General features: G+C 47.2%; 1 protein-coding gene across 2 annotated transcripts; it reads right to left on the minus strand.

Moving 5' to 3' along the window:
* Positions 1-392: 392 nt before the first annotated feature.
* On the minus strand, positions 393-11,556 carry LOC118078355 (uncharacterized). Of its 2 annotated transcripts, none has more exons than XM_088655996.1 (6): positions 11,495-11,556; positions 9,734-10,154; positions 9,496-9,577; positions 8,608-8,690; positions 6,753-6,879; positions 393-4,130 (listed from the first exon to the last, which is right to left on the minus strand). In XM_088655996.1, exons 2-6 carry the CDS (start codon positions 10,133-10,135, stop codon positions 3,052-3,054), a joined length of 1,773 nt encoding a protein of 590 aa, XP_088512122.1. In that variant the 5' UTR covers positions 10,136-10,154; positions 11,495-11,556; the 3' UTR covers positions 393-3,051. The 2 variants fall into 2 exon arrangements, with proteins under 2 accessions (XP_088512122.1, XP_088512121.1); XM_088655995.1 differs by having other exon boundaries at positions 9,734-10,229; positions 11,495-11,546.
* Between the last annotated feature and the right edge of the window lie 1,362 nt (positions 11,557-12,918).

Below are 12,918 nucleotides of genomic sequence, written 5' to 3' on the forward strand. Positions count from 1 at the left end.
AAAAAGTTTGCTAACTGCTGGGCTAGATGACCCTTGGGGTCCCTTCCAACTATGCTTCCTCTTCCTCCTTTCCAAGAACTGCACCCTGTTTCTGCAACCTACCCCCCCCCCCCGAATCCACAGGCTTTCCCCCAGGCATCTGTTCATCAAAAGCTCCATGGACCCTATTCTGAATAGGGAGCAAACGTAGCAGCCTAGCACTGATTCCTAGACTCAAAGGATCATGGAATCATAGAGTTGGCAGGGACCACGAGGGTCATCTAGTCCAACCCCCAGCAATGCAGGAATCTTCTCCCCAACATGGGGCTCAAACCCAGGACCCCAAGATTGAGAGTTGTGTGCTCTCTGACTGAGCTGTAACCCAAGAAAGACATGCAGGTCCAGATAAGGAAGCCTTTGAAGCTTTTCTTTAATTTTATTTTTGCATTTTCCATTTTACAAACCATAACAACAAAAACGAAACAAAATTCAGGCATCATATCCCATTTAACTCCCCCCCCCATTGTGGAGCCTTATATTTTCATTTTCATTCTGCATCTCATCACCAACTCCAGTTACTGTAAATCCTTAATCCATGGTTCAGATTTTTACAAGTTTTCTGTCAAACCTACTAATGAATGTACAGTAATTTTACAAATACATTATATACCGGGTACTTCCCCCATTATTAAAATTTGATTATTTCTGCCCCCTGATTCTTCCTGTAAATTTTGCCAATCCAGCATAGTTTATTCATTTTAACAGCCTCTGTATTTTCTTTCCATCTCTGGGCCAGCAGCATACGGGCAACTGTGGTTGCATACATGAGCAATTTCTTCTGGTCCTTCAGGATCTCTGCACCTAAAATTCCTAAAAGAAAAGCTTCTGGTTGCTTAGTAAACATTATTTTCACCATTTTTTTCAACTCATTATATATCATTTCCCATAAAGCTTTTTTTTAACATAACTATCACATATGATAAAAGATGCCTTCTTTCTCTTTACATTTACAGCACGTTAGAATTTGATTTATACATTTTAGCTAATTTACTAGTTGTTAAGTACTAATGGGAGATCATTTTCATATAGTTTTCTTTCAAAGTATAACATACTGTAAATTTCAGATTTGTAATCAATAATTTCTCCCATGCTGCTAACTCAATATTATAACAAAAATCCCTCGCCCAGTGTATCATCACTGCGTTGAACTGTTCCATCTTTTGTTTACCAATCTGATAAAAGTTTATACATTATGTTTTTATTTTCCAGCAACTCTCAAATTGGGAGGTTTTATGTGAAAAACTCTCTCTTTATCCAACTTAAATGCTTCATTAAGCTGGTGATATTGCAACCAATTGGTTATTAGTCCAGAACTTCTTAATTTTAAGTCTTGATCTACCTCTCTTAATAGTTCTTTGTAAGCTACCCAGTCATTTCTCATATTTATATTTTTCACCGATTATGTTTAAGGCCTGCTACCTCTCCAAATTTATGAATCTGTTCCAGAGGCTTTGGAACACTGACCATAGGCTCCTCTACCAATATCACCACATCATCAGCAAATGCCTTAAGTTTCTATGCCCTGTGCCCCACACGCATATCCCTTCAATCTTGACATCCAATCTGATTCTGCTAGTCAAAACCTTGAATACTATAATGGTGACGAGGGGCAAGCCTGTCTTGTCCCCTTTGTTCTATTACATTTTTCTGTTAGCACATTATTTACAATCAGCATGGCGTATTGACTGGAAGCCTTTGAAACTTTTTATTCTTAGTGCTAATACTAGCACAGTGGTACCTTGGTTCTCAAACTTAAAATATTCCAGAAGTCTGTTTCAAAACCAAGGTGCGCTTTCCCATAGAAAGTAATGCAGAATGGATTAGTTCGTTCCAGGCATTTAAAAACAACCCCTAAAACAGCCATTTAACATGAATTTTACTATCTAACAAGACCATTGATTCATAAAATGAAAACAATAAACAATGTACTGCAGTCACACAATCCATCAGTAGCTGAACTGGGTTCCACACGGAAAAACAAAACAAAACAGCCGCAAAAACAAAAACACAAAATAAATAGCAAAGTAATCATGCTGGCTCAAGACACACAGATTTCAAAGGGGGGGGAGGAATGTTAGGAGGAGTTCTCCCACTGACACACCTGCCCCCCTCTCCCCACCTGGAGCTCCCAGCGCCTTCATCTTTCACCCCATCTACAAGGCGTCCTTGGCCAGCAACCACCAGCAGGCCCCTGCCCCTGCCCCTCCCCCGTAGCCCCTGCTGCCCACTAGATGATGACTGGAGGCAGTCTGCAGCTGGTGCAAGGAAAAGAGGCAGATCCAGGAAGCAGGGTGGCGGTGCAAGTGACGGGAGGCGGGAGCACAGGAAAGAGGGGGCAATGTGGAATAATTAACAGGAATGGGCAAAATGTGCCTCAGTTTCCTCACTCGCACGACTGTGAGGTGGGTGAGGGGCCAAGCAAACTGTGGCTGTGAGAAGGGCAAATTGAATCGCAACACGGCAAAGTAATCTCAAAAGGGGCAAATGAATCTCCACACAGTCCAGATCAAGGGAAGTCATCCCACTGCTCTATTCTTCCTTGGTCAGACCACACCTGGAGTCTGGTGTCCAGGTCTTGGCACCACAAGTCAAGAAAGATTGACAAGTTGGAACATGTGCAGAGGCGGATGACCGAAATGATCAAGGGTCTGGATATCAAGACTTAGGAGGAACAGCCGAGGAAACTGGGGGTGTTTAGTCCGCAAAATTGTAGATTTAGAGGAGATAGGATAGTGACTTCTAGATATCTGAAGGCTGTCCCGTGCAGGATGGAGCAAGTTTGTTTCCTGCTGGTCTGAAGAGGAGGACCTAAACCAATGGCTTCAAGTTACAAGAAAGTTGATTCCAATTAAACATCAGGAGGAACTTTCTATGGTTCATAGCTGTACAATAGTGGAAGCAGGTCCCTTGGAAGATGGTGAACTCTCCTTCCTTGGAAGATCTCAAGCACAGGCTCGGTGGCCATCTGTCATGCATGTTTCAGTTGAGATTTCTGCACTGCAGTGGGTTGGACTAGATTCTACAATTCTCCTCACTGTGGATTTTTTGATGGAAAGTGAGATTGCCCTTCTGACTGAAGCTCTTTCCACATTCCAAGCACTCGTATGGCTTCTCCCCTGTATGAATTCGTTGATGGGAAGTGAGAGCAGAACTCTGACTGAAGCTCTTTCCACATTCCAGACACTGAAATGGTTTCTCCCCTGTATGAATTCTCTGGTGGGAAGTGAGGTTGGACCTCTGACTGAAGCTCTTTCCACATTCCATGCACTCATAGGGTTTCTCCCCTGTATGAATTCTAAGATGGGACTTGAGATGGCAGCTGTGACGGAAGCTCTTCCCACATGCCAAGCAATTATATGGTTTCTCCCCTGTATGAATTCTTTGATGGAAAGTGAGACTGGCTCTGTAGCTGAAGCTCTCTCCACATTCCAAGCACTGATATGGCTTCTCCCCTGTATGAATTCTTTGATGGGAAGTGAGATTGTTCTTATAACTGAAGATCTTTCCACATTCCAAGCACTGATATGGTTTCTCCCCTGTATGAATTCTTTGATGGGAAGTGAGAACAGAACTCTTACTGAAGCTCTTTCCACATTCCATGCACCGATAGGGTTTCTCTCCTGTATGAATTCTGAGATGGGACTTGAGATGACAGCTATGACGGAAGGTCTTCCCACATGCCAAGCAATTATATGGTTTCTCCCCTGTATGAATTCTTTGATGGGAAGTGAGACTGGCTCTGTAACTGAAACTCTTTCCACATTCCAAGCACTGATATGGCTTCTCCCCTGTATGAATTCTTTGATGGGAAATGAGATTGTTCTTGTAACTGAAGATCTTTCCACATTCCAAGCACTGATATGGTTTCTTGCCTGTATGAATTCTTTGATGGAAATTGAGAGAGTCATGCCAAGCGAAACTCTTTCCGCATTCAAAGCACTGATAGCGTTTCTTTCCAGGTGAATTTCTCTGATAGGAAGTGGAATTAGAGCTCTGGCTCAAGTTCTCTCTGCATTCCAAATATTGATATGGCTTCTCCTCCGTTTTGACTTTGTCGTGGTCTGCCATTTTCTTCATTTCCAATTCATCACCTGCAACGAAGAGAGAAGCGAACGTTGGTACTTATCGAGATAAGTTCCTTTTTTGTCGGGAGAATTGGTTTCTGCCAATCTCACTATTGAAAAGAAGTTAAAGTTTTGAGGAATTCATCAGGGGCAGGACAACCCCCTATCTCCAGTTCAACTCATGCTTAAGCAAGTAACTGTATAGCAAGCAGGCATTCCCAAACTGGGCCCTCCATGAGGTTTTGGGGCTACAATTCCCATAATCCCTGACAGCCGCTGTGGGCCCTACCTCCTCATTGTTAACCACCTGTTGAAGCACTCTTCTCCCCAAGAAGGCCTCTGCTGAGACGTCTAACTTATAGTGTTTCATGAAGGTGGAGGGAGAGGACTAAGTGGCTGCCCTGACTATCACTATCACCCAGGGGGGCTGAGGTGTCTGTGCTCCTGCTGGAATGGGCAGTGATTCCCAAGGGCACCCCACCCCCGGATCCAGCTGTCAATGATGCTGGGGGAACCTTGTGCCCCTTGGTTCTAGACTCGAAAGAAGCAAACAGAGCCTCCAATATGTGGAACTGAGGTAAACCCTGAGGACCCTGCACACATCCAGAGAGTGCCATTCCTTCTGCCCCCCTCCCTGAAGGGTTTGTTGCCTTAAGGGGTCTAGCACTGAATGAGCCGCTGTGGAGATGAAAGGAAGAATCATTTCCTTTCTGACTCTTTCTCCTTATGAGGCAGGGCCTTCTTTCTGTCCCTGGTCTCTACCAGGGCATCTTCCGGCCACTCTGCACATAGCTTGCCCCCCCTTGAAGGGCTCGCTGGCCAGGCTGGTCTTGGCTTTAAGCGCACTGCCACATCTCTTGCCCTGGCTCCTGGCTGCGAATTGAAAAGCATCTGACGAGACACCAGCCACATGGGCAGAGGCCTAGCTTGCTTTGCTATTCCTTGCCAGATATGGACCAACTCTGGTCCAACCTCTGCCAGAAGGGCCTGGCTAGTGCCAGGGCCGTCCTTTCCTTTCGGCTTAGTGGCACGGTGCATCAGGGGCGCTGGGTTGGGACGCCCAGCAGCCTTGCGTGCTGCTCATGTTCAGGGCAGCGGGAACAGTGCCCCAAAGGGCTCCTTTTGGTGTGCTGTTCCCGCCACCTCCCCTCGCCGTTCCAACGGCGCCTAGCAAGCGGAGGGGGCGCCGGAGGGATTTTGCACCACGGCGCTGGATACCCTTAAGACGGCCCTGGCTAGTGCAGAAGCTTCATGTGATCTGAGCAACAAAACCTCTGCTCTTTTGTCTTCAGGGTTCCTGGGGTGATCCTGCCCGTCTCTGGAAACAATGGATCCATGAACAAGGGAACATATGGGGGCATCTACAAGAGTTACACTAAGAAATCCCACTGCAGGCTTCTTAAATGGATTGAGCTGCCTTATGGGGGAGCTTGCTGCCTTCACAGCCCCAGGAATCTGCCATTCCTGCAAGATGCTCTGGAAAAGGGAAAACCCTCTTGCAGGCCTTGCACTTGGGAAAGGCCACGGAGGCATTGCCTGCTGCCTGACTTTGCTCCTTGGCTTCCTGGGCCTGCTCAGGGACATGGACTGCCCTCACAGCTTCCCAGGAGCTGCTCAATGTCTAGGCTCACCTGGAGAAAGCTCCCCGTCCTCCCCGTGAGGGGGTGGGGGCAGGTCTGGATGTTGAGGAAGGGGGTGTGAGAGCCTGAGGCCCAGGGGGAAAGGGAAGGCTCAGCTCTTCCGGAAGCCCTTCTGCCAGAGCCCCTTCCTCCCCTGCGCCTCTTGTGCTGGGTCCCCTGCCTCTGAGCCCTTCCCCTGTGAGGGGACGAGAGGCTGCTCCAAGATGAGGAATACTCTGAGGGGGAACGGGAGGGATCAGCTCTCTTTCTCATCCTCCCTGGCACCCTGGCCATTGTGCTGGTTCCTAGCCCTGCTTGAATCGGAACCATGGGTGCTTTCCTAAGGCCCCGTCCCCGCTGCTGCCCCTGGCTGAACGGGGCCGGGGGGCTGCGGGAAGGCTCTGAGCCTGTCCTAGCCAGGTGACCCACTCAATGGCAAATGGAGGCCTTGCAGGGGGTGGGGGGAGGCAAGGCTGGTCCCCCTACCCCCTTTCCTGGCTTTCCAGACCTTCCGGACGTGCTGGAGCTGCTGGATCAGGCCTTTGCAGGTCAACCAAAACCTCCTTGGCCTGGGCTGCTGCTAAATTCAAGAAGGCCCCTTGCCCAGGTGCCTTGGGTTCCCACAGATTCCTCTGAGGAGTCAGCCAAGAGATCTATTTCCCAGAAAAGGGACTCTCCTCCTGAGAAGGGGCCCTTCCTGCTGTGTTTCAGCCCTTTCTGAGATATTGCTTGGCCCATTCATACAATCCGCTCCATCTCTAATGTCAGTCATCATTTTGGTCAACCAGAATCTGACAGAATCAAGAACAAAAATCTGACAACCTAATCAAATGGAATAACCAGAGGGGGGAAATGTTCACAGACAAAACAGTTGACAGCCCTCTCTTCAAGGTGAGCTGAGGGTGTGGGTGTTAGAATCTCAGGTGCTGTAGGTGGCGCTGTTGAGCTCCATCAAAATCTGAGAGGTTAGTCACATAGATTAATGTAAAGAATTTCAGGACAGATATTATGATCCAACAGGGAGCCTTACCGAGAGAGGCCATGATGGTACGATTCTCCTCCATGACTTCCTCATGCAGAGCTCTTTGGGCAGGATCCAGCAACGCCCACTCCTCCTCCGTGAAATACACAGCTATATCCTCGAAGCACACCAGACTCTGAAAGAAAAGGTCTTCCTTTCAGAAAGCATAAAGATTATCTATCACACATTGTTCTGTTTTTTCCTGTCTGTTAATTGCTGTGTAGTTTTCAGAAGATTGTTTCACTGCACATTTTAATGATGGGTGCATATCTAAGCATCTTAATGGAATTATTTTATTCTGTATTTTTAAAACTGGGTGTTAAACTTTGTGCAAAGTTCAAATCCATATGTCTGCACCAGCATGCTTAGCAAACCAACACCAAACCTAGGTTAGGTGAAATTCATTCACAAACACACACACAACCTAACCGGCTGCACATAAATGATACTCTTCAATGTATGTTACACAGCATCAAAGGGTTTTTTTCATATGAAATCAACATGTAAAGAACGACAAAGAAAAGTCCCACTAAACCACTTCATTCATAAAGTCCCAGATATGAGCTGTTTCTCATCCACATTTTGCCTCTGTCTATTCAAAAGGTGATTATGAGAAACCAGAATGAAGGTAGATATACGTTTAAACGGTTCCAGTGTCTAAGTGGTATTGCAAAAAAAAAAAAAAAATCCCTCAATTTAATCTGATGAATTAATTTAAATCAATCAATCCTGGTTTGGAAAGCAGAATACTTGGGTGTAGGGACAAAACCTAGTCCTACATTTAATACCTGAGACTCCTCTGGTTTCAGTATCCTGTCAGATAAATTAACCACTAAAGTGGTGTCATAATGTTCTGGGATTAAGGGCGTCGGGTGCACCGTTTGGAAAAAGACTGGTACATCTGGCCAGATCTAAGCCTAAGTTCCCTGTCTTCATCCGACCCATTAGTATTGGATAGGCTAGAGTGCACATAATCAGTAGGCCAAACAGGATGATTATTCCGGAAATCCTTGTTTTGGAACTGCAGCAAGCTCCCTTTTGGACTTGTTGGGCCTTTTGAATACACAGAGGCAAAATGTGGATGAGAAACAGCTCATATCTGGGACTTTATGAATGAACTGGTTTAGTGGGACTTTTCTTTGCTTTGTTGTTCTTTACATGTTGATTTAATATGGGGGGGAAAACCTTTGATACTGTGTAATATACATTGAAGAGTATCATTTATGTGCAGCCGGTTACATTGTGTGTGTTTGTGCATAAGCATTCCAGTTTCTGACATGAAAGGCTCCCCTTTCTCCTCTCCTTATGTGGTATTTTGGGAGTGTGCAGAGAGACACCTCTCCTGATTCCCTAAAGCCAAGAAGAAGAAGAAGAAGAAGAAGAAGAGGAGGAGGAGGAGTAGTAGTTTGGATTTGATATCCCGCTTTATCACTACCCGAAGGAGTCTCAAAGCGGCTAACATTCTCCTTTCCCTTCCTCCCCCACAACAAACACTCTGTGAGGTGAGTGGGGCTGAGAGACTTCAGAGAAGTGTGACTGACCCAAGGTCACCCAGAAGCTGCATGTGGAGGAGCTGAGACGCGAACCAAGTTCCCCAGATTACGTGTCTACCGCTCTTAACCACTACACCACACTGGCTCTCAAGGGCTGCATGGGGGCTTGGGGAGGTGGAGAAGAGGGGGGAGCCCTCAACTGGAGGGGCTGGGCAGATGAATTCTTTTCGAAGGGCATTTTCAGCGTTCATTAAGGGCTGCTTTGACAGAACAGGAGGAGGAACAGGAGAGAGATTCATTTGCGCATGCCCAGAGATGTCCTGGCTGCCCCACCCCTCCGCCTCTTTCCCCACAAAGCTCCTTCCCCCTACCTGATCTGGTTCCACAGTTGCTGTTTCCCCTCCGCCACCAAGAAAAGATCGATGAGGAGGTTTCACCGGTATCATTCTCTCACCTGCAAGAGACAAAGGTAAGTGGGGAGACTGGAGTGCCCGCCTCTCTCAGAGGTGAAGCAGCGCCTCTCTAACTACATCCACTGCTTCACCTGTGGATGTAACAGAGAAGTAGAATTGTGTGTCATCAGCATATTGCTGGCAATGTCCTCCCAAACTCTGGGTGTCCCTACTCAGCGGTTTCATGTACAGGTAGATGTTAAGAGGCATATGGGATAAAACTGAGCCCTGAGGAATTCCTCGCTTAAGGCTCCACGGGACTAAAAAGCACTCCCCAAGCATCACCCTCTGGAACGACCATCCAAGGAGGACCAGAACCACTGCAAAGCTGTGCTACCTACTCCCGACTCAGCCAGCTGCTCCAGAAGGAGGCCGTGATGGATGGTATCAAAAGCCGCAGAGAGGTCAAGCAGAATCAACAGGGGCATATCTTTGCTTTTGTTCCTTAGTTCTCTGTAACAGTTTTGTTTTAGTCCGGAGTGGATTCAGCCATGCAAGCTGACTCTCCGGGACTGATATGTGGATGTAAATAAATGCTTCTGCTAGATTAGAGGCATCCCACAGGGTGACCAAATCAGTTTCTGTGCCAAAACCGGGCCTAACCCCCGACTGAAATGAATCTACATATAAGCCTCACATGCTGAGTGCATTTTATCATTTGTACCCATTGCCTATTTCAGCAGTGCAAAAATACATCTCCCCTCCTTGAGGCTCTTGGTCCCAAATGTCCTCCACAAAAAGATGAAAAGATTAGTTTCAAGACCAACAGAATGGGATCAAAGGGAGAAAAGACTCCTTCCTCCTGACCCAGTGACCTCTCTCTTGTGTCCAGCGGAGGCCTCTCTTCCTCAGAGTAATCTGGGCCCATTGCTGCAAACAGATCCTTTCCCTGAAAGAACAAAAAGAATTCATAGAATTCTAGAACAGGAATGACAGAGGCAAAAACTTGAGAATATCTGACAATGGGCCATTAGTAGAGCATTTAGGTTTGTTCTCCCTCCTGTTTGGAGCCCCTTGGGAGTATCCAGAGGAAAGTCTCTCTCACCTGCTTCCTCTCCTCTGCCTGACTCAGGAGGAACCCTTCGGCCAGGGCCACTGCCTGGGAACTGGTCTCTGCTCCGCATTCCCTCACCCAGCTCTCCATCTCCGGGGGAAGGACAGCCAGGAACTGCTCGAACACCACCAGGTCCAGCATCTCAGCTCTGGTGTGCCTTTCTGGCTTCAGCCACTGACGGTCAAGGCGGTAGAACCGGCTGCAAACCTCTCGGGGTCCTTTGGCCTCCTGAAAGCAGAACTGCCTGAACTGCTGGCTCTGCACATCTGAGCAGAGCGTGTCCTCGTCACCCAGGATCTCCTGCATTGAGTTTTCCCAGAATCCCCCACTGCTCTCAGTTTTGATGGCATGGCTTCTTCCTGCTTCAGGGCCAGCTGAGTCTCGATCATCCATCCGTGCTCTCAGGAAGCCTCTAAGAGATCAGAAAGAATCCATTTTTTTTTCTCTTGCCAAGTTCTGTGTGTCTGAAAAGAAGTGCTAGCAAGTCCTACAAAGGAAATGCATTGTTCTGTTATTAAACTGACAAAGTCAGCTTGTTCCCTGGGCAGACGTGGATGAGGCTTGCTAGGAAGCAGGATTACATTGCACCACAGGCCAGACTTTGAGCTTTCTTTAAGAAAAAGTAAGCCTCTAGCCCTCCTAGAAGGAAAGTGACCATGCCAAAGGTGCAGGCAGCTGTGAGATGAATCAGCCTGGTTGATCCAGTCTTTCAGTGTTTGCAAACACGGAATGAAGTCAGACCTGTGACTGGCAAGTGTGTCAATTGTACTAAATGTAATGTACACACTAGGCTAACAGTGGGGGTCCTAATTCTAGGGTTCTCAAGAGTTGCTCTCCCTCCCAGTCCCATTTCAGGACACATTTCTTCTCTGCTTCTGTCTCTTATTCTCGCCCTTGGAAGCTCCAACGTTCTCAAGGCAAGTTACAGGGGTAGGGTCCCTTTGTTCTCAGGGCCCAAATTGTTAACAGCAGGAATTAACAGCAGGAGCACAATAGCAACAACTCCCACGTGGACCAAAATTTCTGGGAATCCTCCTGGATCCAACAGGATCACTGGGGGCTCAGAGGGTGTCAATGACTCCTAACTGCTGCCTCTCGCATGCAGCCCCAAAGTGACCTCCCTAGGGTGCAAGCCTGGCAGTGTGTCTGAAGTCCTGGACTGACTAGATGACAAGACTTGCAGAAATTCCCTTCCCCCTTGAACCCACCCTGGGTCTCGTGTGCTCAATCCACCAAAGCCTGTCTTTGCAGGCAGAGGAAGTCCCTCACTCACTGAGGCTTGGAGACCCAATGGCTACCCTCATCTGGTTTAACCGACCCATCCAATCTGCTTCTGGGGTGCAGCCACTGTCGTACGGACAGCTTTTGAGAACAAAGGTGCATGAACTAGCCAGAAGGAGCCCATCATTTCCACCACCCCAGAGACTGCCCCTTCTCTACCACCCCACATACCCCACCTGGGAGACTCAGTGCCCCTTTCCATCTCGACTAGGCTGCTAGCCCCAGTCCCTTTGGGACAGAGAGGACGTGGGCACGGGGCGCCAGGCTCCGGGATCATTGCAATCCCCGCTCCCTGTGTGAAGCTGACAGTGACGACGACCTCGGAAACAGCTCCCAAATCCCACTGCCAGAGGATGGCTGGACTCCCTGTCTTGATCCATTGCATTTCTACCCACCTTTTCTACAAGGAACCCCCTGATGCACCCCCCTGAAGCCTTGAGGACTCTTCTCCCCAATGCACCCCAGACTCACCAGGTTGCAGGAGGTGCAAAGCGGAAAGACAGCAACTCCCCCTCCGCTCAGGAAGGGACGTCAGTGGCAGGGAGGAGGGACTTCTGGTCTGGAGGACTCCCCCCCCACCTTCATTCCCTTACCCCTCTAGGAATCCAGCTCAGCTCCTTTTAACCCTGGCAAAGCCAGCCACACTCAGAGACAGGTGTGCTGAGCGCCCCCAGAGCCATGGGAGTAGCCAGGATTTATGGTTTGGGGGGCAGGACACCCAGCTGCCATCATCCTCTGTCTGGCTCTGTCTAGCAGATTCGGAATGACCTGGGTCAGCAACAGTTGCTTTAAATTACTTTCTTTTGACCCCAAGCGCTCAGAAAAATCTTTCTGCGATTTGTAGTTTGGGGTAAGTATTATTAATGAGAAGAAGAATCCTTGGAAGAATCCTCATGAGAAGAGAAGACTCCCTGGGAAAGACCCTGATGTTGGGAAAGATGGAGGGCACAAGGAGAAGGGGACGACAGAGGACGAGATGGTTGGACAGTGTTCTCGAAGCTACGAACATGAGTTTGACCAAACTGCGGGAGGCAGTGCAAGACAGGAGTGCCTGGCGTGCTCTGGTCCATGGGGTCACGAAGAGTCGGACACGACTAAATGACTAAACAACATTATTATTATTATTATTATTATTATTATTATTATTATTATTATTTTAATAAACTTTATTGAAGTTCAAACCAAAACAAACAAATCATACAAATCGTTGTTGTTGTTGTTTAGTCGTTTAGTCGTGTCCGACTCTTCGTGACCCCATGGACCATAGCACGCCAGGCTGCCCTTCCATACAAATCGTACAAATCATAATATAACCAAACTTAGAAATAAAATATAAATAAAATCTAATACAAAAATCCACTGAACTTTATCTGTATTTTCCCTTTACTCAATCTCAACCATATTAAACGAATCAGACAAAAAATAAACATAACAAATAAAACAAACAAAATTATCCTCCCCAACCATTAAACTTCCACTTATCATCATCTCAGGTTAATTAACTATTTTAACTGGTTACTGTTTCCATTATCACGATATACTTCCCTGATACTTTCCTCTTGTAATTATATATACCTATAAGATATAAATACTGTACATCCACACATTTCATTTATAGTCCCTTATACCTATATCCATACATATATATTCTTAAATTTACGTTCAGTACGGAACGTTAGAAATAAATCAGGATTTTAGTGTAGGGCACAGTGCTATTATTATTATTTGGTTTGTGGGAGGGGTAGCTACCCCCCCCCCACCTACCTCCATCGGGATGGCCTCTTGGCTGGCAGGTTTCTGAGCTGTTTTCATCTTAGCCAGAACCTGGAGGAGCAGCATGCAGGAGAAAAGGCCCTGCAAGAACCAGGAAACCCCACCCTAGATCACAGAACTGT

This window comes from Zootoca vivipara, chromosome 12 (genome assembly GCF_965207765.1).
Source record: "Zootoca vivipara chromosome 12, rZooViv2.hap1.1, whole genome shotgun sequence".
Taxonomy (NCBI): Eukaryota; Metazoa; Chordata; class Lepidosauria; order Squamata; family Lacertidae; genus Zootoca; species Zootoca vivipara.

Coding starts and splice junctions, on each gene's coding strand:
- LOC118078355 (XM_088655996.1), bottom strand. CDS start 10,135: ATGGATGATCGAGACTCAGCTGGCCCTGAAGCAGGAAGAAGCCATGCC. Junction 8,691..9,495: donor CACAAGAGAGAGGTCACTGG/GTCAGGAGGAAG, acceptor TGTCTCTTGCAG/GTGAGAGAATGATACCGGTG. Junction 4,131..6,752: donor TACCATCATGGCCTCTCTCG/GTAAGGCTCCCT, acceptor TCTTCGTTGCAG/GTGATGAATTGGAAATGAAG.